This window comes from Tachypleus tridentatus, chromosome 11 (assembly GCF_004210375.1).
Source record: "Tachypleus tridentatus isolate NWPU-2018 chromosome 11, ASM421037v1, whole genome shotgun sequence".
Classification (NCBI taxonomy): domain Eukaryota; kingdom Metazoa; phylum Arthropoda; class Merostomata; order Xiphosura; family Limulidae; genus Tachypleus; species Tachypleus tridentatus.
Window position 1 is genome coordinate 65008009 of NC_134835.1, and position 18817 is coordinate 65026825.

General features: G+C 30.4%; 2 protein-coding genes across 10 annotated transcripts in view; one reads left to right on the plus strand and one right to left on the minus strand.

The window, feature by feature from the left end:
* LOC143232331 (myosin-VIIa-like) overlaps positions 1-9109 on the plus strand; it is a 163724-nt gene extending 154615 nt beyond the window's left edge. For 7 of the 8 annotated variants that reach the window (XM_076467609.1, XM_076467614.1, XM_076467613.1 and 4 more), the window contains 6 exons: positions 282-400; positions 1263-1329; positions 3059-3175; positions 5810-5893; positions 6862-6981; positions 8503-9109. In XM_076467609.1, the coding sequence (XP_076323724.1) occupies positions 282-400; positions 1263-1329; positions 3059-3175; positions 5810-5893; positions 6862-6981; positions 8503-8589 (594 nt within the window). In that variant the 3' untranslated portion in view covers positions 8590-9109. Of the gene's footprint in view, positions 1-281; positions 401-1262; positions 1330-3058; positions 3176-5809; positions 5894-6861; positions 6982-8502 lie in introns of those variants that run through there. The other variant, XR_013017498.1, reaches the window with a different exon arrangement.
* A 224-nt stretch (positions 9110-9333) lies between these two features.
* The window catches only part of LOC143232332 (uncharacterized), an 80599-nt gene continuing 71115 nt past the window's right edge, over positions 9334-18817 (minus strand). For both annotated transcript variants that reach the window (XM_076467616.1, XM_076467617.1), the window contains 4 exons: positions 18559-18624; positions 16669-16973; positions 15714-15853; positions 9334-10104 (listed from right to left, as the gene is read on the minus strand). In XM_076467616.1, the coding sequence (XP_076323731.1) occupies positions 9914-10104; positions 15714-15853; positions 16669-16973; positions 18559-18624 (702 nt within the window). In that variant the 3' untranslated portion in view covers positions 9334-9913. The remainder of the gene's footprint in view (positions 10105-15713; positions 15854-16668; positions 16974-18558; positions 18625-18817) is intronic.

Consider the following 18817-nt stretch of genomic DNA (forward strand, 5'->3'; position numbering starts at 1 on the left):
TTAACATACTGGATATCATTAAGTGAAATACATGCAACTTTAGAATTTTGTATCTTTGTCTGGTAAACATCTGAAGTAATGAAACAGAAAAAGTGGCTATCTTTAATGTCTAATATAAAAGTAAAAGTTTTTAATATGTGGGTTTATTATGTCAGATTATAATTATTTGTATATAAAATTTACAGCTGTTAGCAAATTAGACTTTTTTGTGTGAATATAGCTGTTCATAACATAAGTTTGATGATTATTTTGGCATTCAGTAAAATATTTTTCTACCATAGGAACTTCCTAAACTACTTCGTGGCTATCATAAATGTAGTATTGAAGAAGCTATAAAACTGGCTGCTTTGATTTACCGAACCAAGTTCAGTGACAGAAACGAAGAGTTGCAGGTCATTCCGTAAGTAGGAAATACATTTTGAATTTAGGCACGTATTAACTAGCTTGGGTATAGATAAGAACATTATGTTAATATAATAGTAAATTGACAAACAAAAATTCTCTGTCAGTTTACTATCAAAACTAGCTAAATATTTTCCTAATTCACAATAGCTTTTGTCAAATACAACATACTATATATGTTTGTAATTAACTGCAGTTAACAGAGTGCTTTTTTACATTTACCATGGTTGTTCATTCTTCAACTAAAAGATGCATTATTCCAGTATTATTATAAAACAAGTAACATTTTCTGTAATTCACCAATTTATCAGCAATTTTATTGTAGTGTTATTCTTTTATTTCAATGTGATCTTATAATTAATTCCATATTTTGTGATTATTAATATGAAATTGTGATGGTTAACTTACTGAACACTGTTCTGTGATGCACGAAAAACATACTACTCATATATGTTTTGAAAATGAAATATTGTGGCACATAATACCTAAGATGGATGAGTGATATGTAAACTGTAAAAATATTAGTGGCCTCATTGTGAAGTAATATCGAACCTGTAACCATCTTCAACAGCTTAAACATTGTACATCATAAACCTTGATGTTTCATTGAACAGTGACATGAATAGCATCACATTTAAGACCTTACTGTCTCATCAGCAGTGACATGTAACAAATATACTGTTACACACCCTGCTTATTACAAACCCACACTGGACCAGCAAAGAGGGATGTGATTACAACTGTCATTGTTGCTGTGGTAGAATATCACACCTATTATCAGCTAAGGTGTGAAAAATATAAATACAAGTTGTCTATAAAGAATTACCATTTGATATATATTTATACTTTCTTATTAATAGATCCATGTTACGGGATTTGATCCCAATTAACTTGATAAAGAAGAAATCACCTAATGAATGGAAAAAGGTCAGTGGTTGTAATTTTGAAAGCATATTTCTTAGTATTGGCATATTCAAAGAAATAATAATTCCTTTATTTTATATTTTCGGGAACTGGTCACAACAGTAACATGAAATAAACAAGATTTAAATTAACATGTTTAAAAATATTAATAATTTATACATACATACGTGTATATATATATATTAAAGGTTTAAACACTATTACTATTTGTTTTATGTTTAGCGTAATATCAACAAAGTGTGAGAATAGATAAATGTTACTTTAATTATAAATTGACTCCATTCATAATTTGTTTTAGTAAATGTTTTTCAAAAACCTACCAACACATTTAAACATACAGTGTTGTTTATGATACGTAATAAAACATGATAAATATAAAGCCTTTAAAAATATAACTCAACCTCAACATATATATTCATGTAGTAAATTATGTTACCTTTTGGACTCCATAAAGTTTTGTATACAAGTCTCCAGTGGGTTCTAATAATTACTTTTAGGCTAGGAGCCCTCCTCAAGTTTACTTAGTATCCATGTAGAACAAGATGGCTGGCATTTATGGTCAAATTTCACAGCAAAGCCCATTTTATATTTAAACAGTGGTGTTTCAAAGTCAGGGAACTTGATTTTGGATATCATGATGCTCTCACAGACTTTTACTATAATGTATAATCAAATCAGCAATCTATATTTAGTGATCTGTTAATAAAGTTTTATTCTTAAGTTCTTCACATCAAATATTCACCAATTTGTAGTTGTCCTTGTGGTACTAAGTTATTTGTTACATTTCCAATTTCAAAGGGAGTATGTGGTCCACATTTATAGTTAGAAAATAGCCTGAAGGGGGTGTGCATTTTATGTTCACTTTGCCATGTTTACAGTTGAAATGTCTCTTAAGGGTATGTGTGTTTCACATTGGCCTTTCCATGTTTACAGTTGGAATAATCTTCCTTGTAGAAGCATTTGATTAGCTTCCTATTAGCTCTAGAAATATCAGGAATTGTTATTCAAATTGACATCAAGGATTTGTCCTTCCTCCTTTGTTCAGGAAAAACTTTAAGAAAAGGTACCGCTTGATGTGTCTGGTTGCTGATTGACCAAGTTCCAGCTTCGTAGAATACCAGTTAGGCAGGTTGAGGTAGAGCATTATGAAATATAATGTATTGTTTACCATCTGACATAATAAAACTCTACATACTTATATTATTGGTCACAATGTGAATAACATAAAAATGTTTCTTATCTAAATGGGTGGCAGTTAGTGAATGAGATAAAAAATTAATCTTGCCTTGTTAATCACAGAAGATTGGTATTCATATACGTGACAACAGCCTGTCTTTCAAGCTAGTGGAAGTAATGGGAATATAAATACAACAATGAAAGGGCACGTGCTACAATATGAAAAGCTTCTTAGCCAAAAAATTAACTCATTTTCATAAGCCAATTTTTTCTTACACTTGCCTCCAATTTTAACAAAGTTAGTTGTTGCTCATGTTTCTTTAGGTAATCGTGGTTTTATACATTATGAATAATTTTTGTGCTTGAACTTTTATAATGAGAATTAAATATAGTTGAAGTGGGTATTATTTTTTAGATTATTTGAACATTTTGATATATTACTTATTTTATATTTTCTACCCTTTTTCCTTTGAAGATCATCCACTGATAGTGTATTTTTACCAGTGTGAAACAAACAAGAGTTGTTGGTAATGTGGTGAACACTTTATCTGCATAGGTAATCACAGCAGAATACAATAAAGATGCTGGAGTGTCACAAGATGAAGCTAAAATCAGATTCCTTGAAATGATCTACAAGTGGCCTACTTTTGGTTCAGCATTTTTTCAAGTAAAGGTAAAAACAGTTGTAACAACAAAGTTTACTTTCTGGTAGTCTTTTGATTTTTATTCCTCGATTCTGTTAAACACTCCAAACCCTTCTGGACACCAAACAAGTGCTTTACCATCTAATTTGAGGAGTTACTTACTAGTAATGTACTTGTTTTTAACAACTGAAATTACATTTTTTTTCTCTCTCACAAATAAGATCCATCTTTATTCATTACTTCAGTGTTGTGGGTGGGACAGCTGCATGCTGGACACCAGTTTCTTCTGGTAATCCTTTTTTATTATTACTATTATATCCTTGACATCCTAGATTCCAGGCTCATGTTTTATCAACTGAGCTAAAGGGTTGACAGACTATTTTATCAATTTTATTTAAAATTGCCACGGTATTAGTTCAACCATATATTATCTTTACAGAAACACTCAAAACATATCTCTTAAAACATGAGCTCTTTCATGTGTCTGTGCAGTGTATTTACATCAGATTTATGACTTAAATTTACAACGGAATGTAAGTTATCTAGAAAAATAACTTTACATTTACCATGTTAATTATAAATGTAGCTACTATAACACAAAACTAATTGTGAAATGTTATACATGTATATAAAAAACCATAGGTTGGTGCCATATTGGAGAAATTATGTTAATTGTAATTCTGTATCTTAAAGAAACTTGGCAAGCTTTAAGTAACATGCAAGTCTGTCATACACAAACAAATCTTGAATTTTAATGAAAATTTTCTACTAAGAATCAATCTGATTCAAAGGCGATTTTGATGATAAAAACAAAAATACTTTTTTCAATCATATAGTTTTATATTTTATTTGTAGAACCTATAGAATATAATAAATGAATATGAGTTTGTTTTCTTTTCTTTAATACTTGTATTTTCTGTATCCTAACAAAATCAGCAGCATAAAGTAAAATGAAAAATATGTCTGAATTGCTTTTATTTATTTCTAGAATTACACTTAGTTAATCTTATTAGCAAAGGTCTGCTTTCATTTGGTTTTATCACTTTATAGACGTACTTACACCATCCCAGAGTGTAGGTTACAGCAGGACATTTATATGTGAACAAATAGTCGAGTTACAGTCACGCCACATGTTGGAATATTGAGTATCACAATAATGTTTTTATTTAAAGTTTTCATGTTTGATTTACCTTTATAACAATAAATAAATAAAAATTATATTTGAATTATTTTTATAACAATAAGTAATAGATATACTTTAAAAGTAAGAGAATCAGTATGTACTACTGGAACCATGACTTCAGCCATGGATAAGCAGGGCACTTTAAACTTAATTATGAAAATGTTGTTTACAAAATTATTCATGCTTATTTTAAATATGCATTTTAGAACACAAAATATTTATCACACAATAAAACAGAAGGTCACAAATCTACTGTAATTCAATTGAATTTCTAAGTTATTAATTTGTTTGTTTGTTTTGGAATTTCGCACAAAGCTACTCGAGGGATATCTGTGCTAGCCGTCCCTAATTTAGTAGTGTAAGACTAGAGGGAAGGCAGCTAGTCATCACCACCCACCGCCAACTCTTGGGCTACTCTTTTACCAACGAATAGTGGGATTGACCTTCACATTATAACACCCCCACGGCTGGGAAGGCGAGCATGTTTGGCACTACACGGGCGCGAACCCGCGACCCTCGGATTACGAGTCGCACGCTTTACGCTCTTCGCCATGCCAGGCCCAAGTTATTAATAGGTTAAACATTCAATAGCAGGAAGAAGCTATGAGAAATCACGTAAACCAAATGATGTTCTTTCTGTTTTATATACACATTATGCATCGATAGGTCTTAATATGGATACACAGAGCCTTATTAATCTGTTTAACGTGTAGCAAAGCATGCTGTTAGATATTACATTAATTACAGTATAAGATATAACATGTATATGCCGAATTCAAATAACTTAGATTTATCTGGAGAAATGGATAAAACATTAGTGAATAACACAATAACAATGTGAGTTAAAATTTTTGAAAGGCAAACTGATTTTTCTGTATATCTCAGTAAAGAAGATTGGAGGTTCTAACTTTATATTCCAACTTTTCATCACCTACAGTACTTATATATATATAACTTAGTTGAATACTCAGGGAATCCTTTGAGGGTAGACAGAAAATCAAAAATAGGTATTTCATCGTACAGGTGCATTATGTGACATAGAGAAGTAAAGGTTTAACATTTATTTAAATACTTCCTTTTGAAGTTATAACTTTGAATTATAAACTGAGTTTTGATGCCAAGCTTACTGACAGGCATTGATAATAAGGTTATTTACATAAAATTTTATTTTAAATAAAGGAAACAAAAATCCTGTCATGCACTCTGACCCTCCTGTATACATATGGTTAAATTTTAGAATTATTTAATGCATGTAACAAATTTGTGAATTTTAATTAAATATGAAAATATAATAATTCTTAGGAAAGATGTTGTTTTATGAATATGTAAGTAATGAAAAAAAAAAGAGTATAATCACATTGAGAACTGAAATATGTTTTGAGAAGAATACCATTTAATGATTTAGACCATACTGTTAGATCACACATTTATATATGTTAAAAAATATCCTAAATATAAAAGATAACTATTTCATTTACAGCAAACAAGTGACCCAAGCTATCCTGAAACCTTGCTTATTGCCATCAACAGGCATGGTGTTTGTTTGATTGATCCAGATAAAAGGGTAAAAAATTAGTTAATTTTCTCTTTCAGAAATAGTTGTTGTACAAGAATGCCATGAACTGTGTTGCATTACTTGAGTATCACAAGTGTTTTTGTTTAAAGTTTTATTTATTTTTATAACAATGAATAAATTAACATTTTAGTTATTTTTATATCATTACTGTGTATTGTTACTTTTTATGTTGCAAGAAAAAGAAAGTAAAATTAATGATTTATTACTTTGACAAGAAATGTTTCTTCCCAAAATGTGAAAATAATATTAAAAACATGAGAGATCATGCATTTTTAATCTTCTCATAACATGTCATACTTGCATGTTTTTATATCCCAGAAATGCACATAATAAATCCATATGCCAACACAACACATCTAATAAACTCAGCTCAGTACTTATTAACTCAAAAATATATGAATGAACTGATTCACTGTCAAGTGTACAAAAATAAAAAACCCTTAAGTGGTTATTTCTTCATTAAATCATTTTAACTTTTATAATGTTTTGTGTTAGTAATTATGATAATTTCATATCTTTTGCATTATATCTGTTTAACATTCCTATTTTTAATCAATCTTCATATATTTTATTTTACTTTATCAAAACTCAAGGTTTCTCGTGACTGTTTTTCTTTTTTAAAGCAATACATCTCTAACTTCTTCAAACCTAACATTTTTGTTTCTAGTGGCATGGCACCAGATATGAGAAACTTGTAACTGCATTAAAAGCTACTCAAAACCCTTCCAGATTTCCATGTTAGCCTGCATAGTATCAGCCCATCAGTTTCAAAGTATTATTAAAACACTTCATAATTTAAAACATCCTTTCCACAATAAAAATCAATCATATAAGATATGACTGTTCTTTCCATTTTTGTTTTGTATTAAACAGATATATTTACTACACCACAATCATTCACATTTTAGTACACATGTAAGTTTTATTCACTTTACTGCCAATTTTTGTTTGCTTAGGACATCCTGGCTACACACCCATTCACCAACATTTCCAATTGGAGTAGTGGAAATACTTACTTCCACATTACTATTGGTAGCTTTGTACGAGGCAACAAGCTTTTGTGTGAAACATCACTGGTAAGAGTAAAATCATTATTTATAAGTATTCACTGTTTTTTGTTCTGATTGTCTGATTAGTGGAAAACAAAATATATGTTTGTGAAGGAGACAATGCTGATATTTTCTAAAAAAATTGTTTATTTCATGAAAATGTTTTAATTGTTTTAAAACTAGAAATAGTCCAGTATTTATAGTTTTATCACTTTTAAATTCATCTCATTATTCAATCTGGTATATAAAGCTTTCAATGTAGAATTCCTACAATATTTTTAACTCACCATCTACTAGAAACATTAAGGTGGACAATCAGTTACAAATGTAACTGTCACATTATTTTTGGAATAGGAAAACTTTATAATCCTCAAATGTTTTCATAACTTTCCATTTGTACTTTTACAAAGATAAGAAATAACAGTACGAAAAGGCTTTACTGTTTAGGTACGTGTGTGTGTGTTAGTATTGTAACTTAAAACACAAGCAGCAAAAAAAAATTTTTTAAATGCTGCAATAATTCAAAAGATCCCAGGGTACAAACTGTAATATGGGATTATAAAATGTACCCTAGGTTTTGGAGGAGACTGCAGAAGTAGAACCCACAGTCCTTCCCTGTGATTTTGTTTACTTAACTTTATCAAAATGTATATCATTGTATGTATAGACATACACAGTAAAATAATTTATGGTAGACTGCAAGTGTTTAATCTGGTTGTACATTTCACAGTTAACTCAGACTTTTTGCCTAACCTGGTAAGACTTTACCTTCTATTTTAGGTATGAACAAAACTTGTTGGGAAACAGGCTTGGTTTAGTAGTTAGCATGTTGGATTGATAATTTAAGGGTCCATGGTTCAAGTCCCTCACTGCAAAATCCAGGGCTTTTCTCTGTAGTCTTGGTGTATTTATAATTGACGGTAAATTCCCATTATAAACTTAGAATAACACAACATTTAATAGTGTGTGCTGATGACTAACTGTCCTCATTCTAGTTTTTCAGTTAAAAATTAGGTCCAACTATAGTTTTGCATGATATCCTAACCACACATTCTGTCAATTGTACACTTGATATCTTCCAAATGAACATAATTTATCTTCTGTAACTCATTAGACAGTTTTCAGTTGCATTAATCATGATTTGGATATAACCAACATTTGTCCAGGATAAAGTAAGTCCAAAAGGTCCCTGTTTGTAACTTTTACATCTTATCTGTACCATAACCAAATATGGTATAGTTTTATTCCACAGAAGTTAAAATAATACTCACAATATTAAGTATTAGAAAACTGGTTTTCTCTCTCTTTTTTAATTACAAAGTTTATCAGCTCTATGGAGTAAAATAGTTGTTTATTCTGCAAACAATATTGTATTAGATTTAACTGGCATCATCAGGTGAGATACAAGAACAAAGATAACAGAGCCTTTAATTTCTGTCTTCATTCTTATATCTCATCTAATGAAACACTATTTAAAACTTAAAGCACTTATAATGCATGGTTATTAGAAATCATATTTGAAATTTACATTATTTATCTTTTTGTTAGGGTTATAAAATGGATGATCTTCTGGAATCTTATGTCAACCAGATATTATATACCAAAAGCAAAAAAGGAACAGTTAGACAAAATTAGAAATGTCAAGTGATTTTTGCAGGAGGTTTGCTTTTACAAAGTGTTTTAAATTCCAAACTTCTGATGGGTTCTCTGTGCTTCAGAAGTCTAAATTTAAGTTAAATCAGTAGGGTAAATTATACATTTTGTTCATTTTTATAAAAAGTATTCCAATCCAAGGCCACTGATAAGATGGCCTTAAAAAGCTTTACAGGCTTTTTACTTCATTAGTAAACATGATTCTGTTGAAAATCATTACAATAGAAGTATAATTTATTGCTATAAAAAATCTTGCAATGTATAATATTCAGTGATTATCTAGTCAGTAAAACTGGAAATTTTCAAGTTCACACCAAGCTTTTGTGTGTGAACTTAACACTACAAACAATGCTACTGCAAATAGCAGCCCGAAATTATGTTACACAATTTCTTTAATTAATTGTTTTTTGTGAGAAAATATCCACTGAGTAGTCATACAAATCCTAGATAAATAAATTTATTATTATATTAGCAATGTTAATAAAAATATTTAAGCCTGAAACTGCTGTGTGATATTTTATGCTTGGGTGCAAAACTCATGGAAATTTCAACATTTTTAAGATCAATAAATAGATCAATTTTAATTGCTGTATATATATATATATATAAATCTTGTAAAGTAATACTGAAACCTTCAACATTCACAGTACTAAACCTTATCTCTAAAGCATATTTTCATGAGAATTATCATCAGTGTAATACTTGTAAAGTAGAAACTAAGAGAAATTTTCACATCTACAGTTTATTAATGACAATATAGCATGACAGTACAGAGATGTTCTAGTAAATTATAAAACATTCAATACGAATTTCAAAATGTTATCAGATTCTTCTTAGATACTTCAACATTTCTTAAACACAGAATATTTTATTGTAAATTTGATCTAAAGTCTTGTGCCATTCTAGGGTTTTCTAACAACCAATAATCACTTTGAAATGTTTGCTCAACTGTAATGATTTGGAAAGCACGGTGAGCATTTTGAATGGTTATTTGTAAAAAGCCCATCTTATCCCTGTACTTTTCTTAGAGACATTCTTTCACTGTTCCCATGTAAACATCACTTTCTTAAATAAGTGGCAAAGTCTGATTTTTTAATACATTTTTTCTTCATTTGTACAGCATTTTCAAAGCATAAAAATAATTTGATGACTGCTAAGATGGCATGATGGTAAAAGAAACCCTATTTTTATTAAGGAAATAAAGAATCTATGGAGAATCATTTAACATTTTAAACATTAATTACAAAAAACAAACATCCTCCTGTAAAAACTTGTCCAATCTAACACACTCAGTCAGCAACATTTATTACGTTCTTGTCATTGTCATTGGGGGTCGAACAGGAGAATGCCACAGTGCTGAACTGGTTCTTTTATGGAATCTTCGACGCTGTACTGGGAACATTTGGGTCAAATCTGGTGACATAATGTCACCAAAGAGTTCATGAATATTTGGAGGATTGTACGTCTGGTTAATTAAGGCAGCTCGTAACTGAAACCCTGAGGAAATGGAATGAAAATTATCATAAGCTTACAATTGTGTACCTATTTATGTGCTAAGTACTAATTACATATTAAATGTTTTGTTAAGTATGGTGAAGAGAAGATCAGATTTACATTAAAATTCTAAATTTTAAAAGGGGGGATTTTGTTTAACAATAATAGCTTCTTCTTTGACAAACTTCTATTGGCTTCTGGTGATACAACATTGTCCCATTGCAGAACAGGAAGTCCATTAAAACCAAATACCTAGAATACCTTTGAAACAACAATGCTTCTTACTGTTCGTATACCAGAATTTTTCAAATATTTGTTAACTTAACCCTTCACTAAGGCACAAAAAACAGGAAATAAACAGTCTAATTTGTGTATACACATATTTAGTTTATAATAAAAGGTACCTGTTATTTTTTTTGTTTACACAGGTTTAGTAATAAAATAATTAGTATGTTTAGGTACTTGAAGAAGAATGTTTTAAAACATTACTACTTAAAACAGTTTTCAAAGCTATCTAATTCAAACTTATGAAAGATCATTCAAAGAAATTCCATGTCTCTGTTTAGATAATTAGGACTTTGGATTCATGTATATTTGATTATGCCTCCACAGAGATATGTTGTTCTTCCATTATTATTTCTCCTTCTGTCAAACACTTTTCAATCAACTGATCATCCTTGAAACTTGGTCCAATACACCCAGACATTTTTTTTTTTCATTTAGTTAAGCCTTTTTTTGGATTCAATTCAACCCACAAATGTGGTTTTTGGGATCCTGTGGAGTCGCATTTACATCAATCAAGATGAAAACTGGCAAAATATAAACTGTCATGTACACAACATATTGATAAACAAAAAAGTTTAATGTGCCAATTTTAAGCCTTTTTATAAGAGTCAATGCTCACAAAGAAAATCATAATTTTGGAAGTTTTGGTCAGTTACTGGGCTAATTTACATAGGATTTAGTACAAAGATACTTTTTACAGGTCCCCTACAATGACATACAAAAATGGTGGACTTGTCCATTTTCAATAATTACAGGAGTAACAATACCACAGAAAACACAAATTTAGGATTTCTTGACAATCATCATTCTTACATTTTGACCTCTTGCATGTCTCAAGCATTGATACGGACAGTTTTTTTCACGATTTTTCTGGTCTCAAAATTGGCCATGTTGGGATTGCTTTTAAGAGACATGTTGCATTTGCCTGCAAATGTTGGCTTCTTTAATTCAAAAAGACTTTTATTTCCAAAATCAAAAACTTTTGAAACGGAAAACAGTCTTTATCAGGTCATTTGAACAAGTTTGTTAATAACTTTAGCTGTGGTGTTGATAAAACTCTTGAATATGCACAGGTTCCCAAGATAAAGTTTTAGGGCTGAGTTGGCTTAATAACCATCAATTCTCAAAACCTCTCAGAGATTAATATTCTAAAACATGCTTGATAGTTTTTAAACCAGTTTTTGGATATACAAGTCTAACTTATGGATAAATGGCTGTTAAGTTACTTTATTTTATTAGAAATTTCACAAATTTTCTCGACTATGAAATCAGTTTATAGTAGAAAACACCTGTTAATATTCTCCCTTTAAATTTCTTCTTTTTCAGCTCATCAGTGTAGGAACAATTTTTTCTTCTGGGAAATTTATTCTTCGCTTCTCTGTGTGATGCATATATATCTGGCATGCCCCTTGAAGCACTTTGTATGTCAAATGGTTATATGGGTACTTTTAAACATTGCAATTTGTATTCTGGGTCAAAATGTTTTGCACTTGTCAGGTGATGGCTAAAAAGACTTATATTGCATTTTTTATTATTTTCATAAATTAATAGTTGGCATTCAGATACATCAATAAGGGAAATTGTAACTTTTTTTTAAGATGCCAAATTCATATTTGTCAAGAAACATCAGGAAACACAGTCTTGACAACAAAATTCAAGGGCACTTCAATGCTTGAGATGATATTTTTGAAGAACTCCCAATAATAAAAGTTTGTGAGACTTTTGTGTCACTATCCAAAAATAGCTATGCTGTTTTTTCCTCAAATGTTTTGCACTTTGCTAACCCCATACCCATTCATTTTCATCCATCTTGCATAGATCTGTTACTTTGTTACAAGGGGCACTTAGTAATACTAGTTGTGTTTGTGTTCTCTGACCCAATTTTTCAAATCATCTCCTATTGAATATACTCTTATCCAGACATCAGATATTTTCTGTGAAAAATGTACATGCAGAATAATATTTATTGCCATTTTCTCTTACTATTTGACTTGTAATTTGGACACTTACTACATCACACTGACACTGGAGAACCACATTACCAGTATTATTTTATGATGAGGAAAAGATCATGGAAATCACAGGAAAGTTAAACGGTACGATTCTGGTGTACACAAAGACATCTATTACAAGTAAACAACTTTGCAATTTATTGATCCCGTAAAACATTTGAATTATATGAAATTAAAGGACATGTTATGAGAGCAATTGTACAAAAACTTGAGAGCTAAGGGTTTTTATTTAAGTGTTTTATTGGAAATAAAGGGCTATTTAAGGCAAAATTTGAATCTAAGAATTTAAGACAATCATGAAATTTAAGAATTTTTTTAAGGTTGTGTAAATCCTCACCATAAATGCTTTCAAATTCAAAAATCATAACAAGCCCTGAACACACTGATACAGAATTCCTTGTCTCATATAACTACACAATCTTTCATCCCATACAACCACCACCACAAAATCTACGCTATTAGATATTTTACTGAAATACATTTTTCTAAAGAATTTTACACACACACACACAGAGAAAGTGTGTTTAGAATATTTATTAATAAAAAAATTCCATCATGTGCAACATATTTCCAGTTTTTCAGTGTTGTTTTTTTTCCAGAGTATTTCTTTATTAGAATCTATCTTGATATGTAAACACTGCCCCACTCTAGGTGGTTGGAATGTTACAATAGAGTATTCACAGATTAAATCTGGCTATTTCTTGAAAGCTATGTGCCACTTTGAAAAAAAGTGTTTAAACACATACATGAGCAGGTCTGAACTGACCTACATAGAATGGGCTTGTAATATTTTAAGCACCAGTTTGTCTTGAAAATATCTTTCTTCAAAAATAAGCCTTATCGCAGGGTCGCTGTATTAAATGAATGTTATACATAATAATTTGTATCACAGTTTAGTTCTTGAATCTCCAGGTGCATTAATCCAATGCAACTGTTATTTTAGGACCAAAACCACACAGAGGTAACACTTGCATGACACTTTGTGCAGATTGTAAGAATCAAAAGAAAAATTATTGGGTTGAGGAATAATTCGTGAGCGTTTTTTCAAGTTAAAAAAATATATTCATAAATGAAACGCTTTCGCAAAATATTTCATGTTATTTGGTAGATAATTTTTTGCTCTAATAGATGGTGTGTTTGATTTTCATATGTCTTTAATTTTTGCTTTCATTTTCAGCTCATTAAATGGAATGTCAAGTGGACAAAATCGAGCATTTTCGACACCATCTACTTTTCGTATTTAATTTCTTGCAATTTCGTTTAAAACAATGCATACTATATACCTAGGTATTACATGAAATAAAGTTTCATAATAAATGTTTTGGGTGTAATGTGTTCATGCATTGAAGTATTGTATAGTCCTGCATGTAATGCTTGAATGAAATTATTTGAAAACGCTCACGAATTATTCCTCAACCTAATACTATTTCTAGAACTTTCAAGTGGAAAATATATGACACAACTTTAGCATTAACAAAAAGATTTTTAAAAACCACTACTAGAAACAGTAATCAACATTCAAGCAGAATTACTTGTGTAGGGTACTTCCTTAAACTTGAGGTACAATAGTGCCACAAAGAATGATTAGTTTAACACCTCCCCTTTATAACAATTCTTAACTGAATAATATATGTGTTTTCAAAACTATAATGTGTCCATTTATCCTCGAGAAGTACTGTACACGTGAGTTAAGTAAAACCATAATTCAGCTTATAAGTTTTTTCCAGAAGCTTTGATATATATATGCTATTTTCTTTGTAATTTTACAAGTTATTCCTGTACACTAATATATGGCAAAAATATGAACAGCATAAAGTTCCAACACCAACAGATGTAACAAAATCAAGTTTAAACATTATTTTGAATTGTATTATCCCTTTCCAGATGATTTATGGGTCAAAGGTCATGTCATCGTGTTTGTTGACTTGCATTCAAAATTTTATTGAACAATTATTTTATGAATTTATCTCCTTAACTTTAATCATTTTGTAGGCTAATTGGAATTAGATCTAAGAAACTACAGCAGGTGTCCAACATTTTTTACAAGAAAATGTAACTAAAATTATGAAAAGTTCAGGTGTTAATGATAGCTAGTGTTAAAGTTAAGACTTGAGATCACATCTGAACAGCTCTCATTGAGTGTGTTCTAAAAAAACATAGTTTTACACATTTTTATGTTATCTAATATAATATATAATGACAACATTTTCAAGGGGGCAACTTTTTTTTGTCCACCCCCTGTATTTAGGTCTAAAATATGTATGCATGGTTTGCACCAAACTACATGTTTATCACTTGTGAATACTCATTCAGACTTTTTGGCATATTCACCTAAATTTGCTGTCATTAAAAATTTACATTCACTTTACTTTGCAATAATGTAGTTTCAGTTTCTTTCATAGACTGTTATAAACACCATTTCACTACTTTTTCTTTACTAGTTTTCATTCTTCATTTTAGCTGGTTTCTCTGTTTCAGATTGTAAAATTGTCATACACTGAACACTTATAACTGTTTCATACTCTGTACACTATTATAAATGCCATTACTTTATTCTTTACTTTCCATGTAGTTATATTAAAGTTATGTGTGTGTTTGTTTAACACTGCAAATATTTAAAAAACAGGCCAGGATTTATCAATATAACACAGAATGTTTACAAGAAAGCACAGCTTAAATAAGATGTATGAAAATGATAGAATAAGGAACAAGTAAAGAACACTAAGACTACCACAAATGTTTTGTGGATCATAACAAATTTTAAGACCTCTGGTTAAAAAAACATTGACCCAAATTTAGGGGGAAGAAAACAGAGTCAAAAAATGGATTGGAGGTGCCAAACTATGTAACCGTAATCCAATAATACAATCCAAAAAAGCTTAAAAAATACTGTGCCATTTGTAGATGTTGTTTACATTAGAATTTAGTATTCTGTCACCAGAGGTCTTAAATATGTAGCTGTCAAAACTGTTGAATACTACAACTCTTACCATATATATCTAAACAAAATACTCAAATAATAATAAGTTTTCATAATTTATATATTTAATTATATTTGTGGCAAGTTTCAAATATTAATCTTGACTATCAAACTAGGTATACACTTCTAAAACATGACATGTTTAACAATGTGAATAGGTAGATATCATGACAAACTACTGACTAAAGATTACTATTAACAGAATGCTTGTATTCTGAAACATTAAGATATTTAGTTTCTACGTTCAGAATTTAAGATCTTATTTTATCAAATAAATAAAAAAAATGTTAAAGCTTAAGACAAAATTGTCCAGGGAAAAAAATAAATGCCCATACCTTGTGCCCACTGAGGTATTTGTTTCTTTGGGTCTGCCTCATCATCTGTTTCATCATCTGACTTTAAGTCATCAATGTTATAATTATCTGGATTTTTTAGCTTTTCAGACTGAGCTGGTCGTTGAGGTGTCATTTCATAGCTACAAATTTATTAATTTTCTTTATGGGTAAATGACATTTAATATAATTGAAAATTCAACTACAACAGAAAATTTCTAAAAGTAAAAATATTTTACATAAAAAAAGGCCAAAGTAGTTTCTTTTACTTTAAATATATTTTCATGCATGTTTTGAAGCAAGAAAATAAGATTATGGAGAGGGTTGTTATATATACTAGTCATGAATAGAATCACAAATAAAATTAGATAAATTACAATAGACAATGCTATCAAACTTCAGAAGAAAAAAATAATTCTACCAAGTTAAGCTAATGGACAAACTTCATGCAACTGTTTTCTTCTTTTCAAAAATTAAGTAATTTTGCTCAGTTCTCAGTCTTCCCAATAAAAATCAAACAATTTTGAAAACACAAACTTCTCATATCATGATAAACAGTTGATAATAAAAACTGACTGCACAAACCTTATGGCTGAAGAAACAAACAGCATGCATGAAACAACTATATTTTAGAGTTCACTTCAATAAAAGTAATGTTTGAACAGAAATCAATGTTAATCAGGTGATCAAACAGACTAACATACATTCACATCTTAACCTCAATAAAATTGTAATTATTTTATACACATTAAAATATTTGTATTCTTAAAGCTAGAAAAGACATTTGCAATTATTAAATTAGGATATGGTTTTCTTATTTATCAGCTAAAATAATGAGAAAAAAAATCATGGTTTAAGAAAAACAAATTTTCATCAACACACCTGAAAGTATCAACAAAACTTAACTTTGAACTAACTAGAAAAGACTTGAGCTCTGTTCTGGTTTGTTACAACTCACCTATTCACTTTCTTTTCATTTTCCTCTGTGACGTACGTTTTGTTTAGATCAGATTTTGGTAAACTTTCCTGAGCTGGTTCATCTTTAGTTTTAACATAGGTAGAATTCAACTCTGCTGGTGAATTCTCATTGGTTACCATTCCAGATTTCAGATCTTCTGGTGGTGTCGTACAGGTTACAGAATCAATTTTTGGCACAGTCACAACACATTCCATTTTATTATGAGTCTCAATCTTCTCTTTAACAAAGATACTGTTCATTATGGCTTTCTGCTGAAGATTGTTGTTGTGCTGGTTGATAATTGCCTTAGAAATTTTAAAAAAATATATATTAAAATTCACAAAATATTAATTAATATATACTATTTAAAAAAAGAAATGCAAAAGGCAAAATTTGAGACATATTGTTAACAAGTTTATTCCGGGTAGTTCTGTAGGACATGTGTGAAACTTTGCACATTCACTGCTGAACATCCAAAGTCTGCAAAGGCGAAGTCCACGGTCACTAGTTGACGTTTAACGTCACACAACTCAATAACGAGTATGTCCCCCGTGAGCATCAATAACTGCTTGGCATCTCCTGCCCATGGAAGCTATGAGATGACGAATCACATCCTGTGGAATGGCTGTCCACTCAGCCTGCAAAGCTGCTGCAAGCTGAGGTAGAGTCTGAGGTTGAGGTTGTTGCCGTCGCAGACGTCAGTCCAACTCATCCCAAAGATGTTCGATGGGGTTTAAATCTGATGATTTGGAGGGCCAGGGAAGAACGTTGATGTTGTGGTGTCTCAAGAACACAGTGGTGAGTCAAGCTGTGTGAGGACGGACGTTGTCATGTTGAAAAACGTTGTTGACGTTCACCATGATGGATTGCACATGGGGCCTAAGAATCTCATAGACGGTTGCGTACGGTCTGATCGGAAATGGCGTTGTTGCGTTGTGCTTCAGTCAGTCTTAGCGTAACTGTATTGCGTGTCGGTGGCTTAACACTGAGCTATGGAAACCGAGAACCCGTCACTTTTATAGGGATTTTGCACATGTTGCACTTGCAGAACATACAGATCTCTCAAACAAATTTATTGGACACGAATGCGTTTTGGTGAAAAATCCGATGTTTTCCTCCGTTTTCAATGTGCACAACTTTTATTGTCATTTTGGTCTGACAATCAGTGCCTTAACACGTGTAACATCACATACTCTGAGCTTGTAACGTTATTACATATATTTCTCTTTAAAATAACAAAAATATCCCTTTTGAGTTTCTTTTTTTGAAGAGTATATTATTCAAAAGAAATGAATAATATACAGTGCAATGCACAAAATCACATTCAAACGTATCAATTGGACTGGATAAGCTGTAAATTTTTGCTTACTTTTCCAGGTTTCCAAATAATTTTTAAATTTTTATGGGCTCTTCCATTTTCATTGCCACAAAGACAAGGTATTGAATTTTTAATAGTCACATCTACCCAAACATCACTTAATCCAGCAAGTTTTACAAATAAATATCCATGTGAATGTTAAAAAAGTGACATACAAAGTTAAGTAACCTACAAAAAGGAAGACAAAAGTGGAACATATGAAGTGAAAAAGACAGTGAAGTGAAAAGTAACAGAAAACATACATGTTAAATTATATTAACAATTAATTAATTCTAACTTCCTCATCTAATAATATAATACTATGTTCTTCACTTCATGTATCCTCTAGTTAGGAGACAAACACCTACTTTCCAACAATTTGATGACTATGGCAGGCTCTATTCCTAACCAATCAATTTGAAACTCTTAGAGGACAAGGAACAGAATTAAGAACTTAAAAAATTAATTTTATTTTTATTTATTTTAAATTTATGTCATGCTCTAAGAATAAAAATATCTTTCATTACTCATACCTTAAGTTTCTCAAATTCCTGTTTCTGTTTTTCAAGTCCTTGAAGTCTTTGTCTTTCAGTTTCTTCCTAAAACAATGAATTGGTTCTAATAAGTTCACAACACTTTCAGAGAAAGACCTCAAAGAACAAAAACAATGATTTTAACTAAAACCACCACCATCTTCTAGGATTTACTTTGATATAAAAGATCTCTTAAATGTGATGCTGATGAACAGAAGTTTGTTTTAATATGAAGATATGCAATAAATAGGGTATTCTT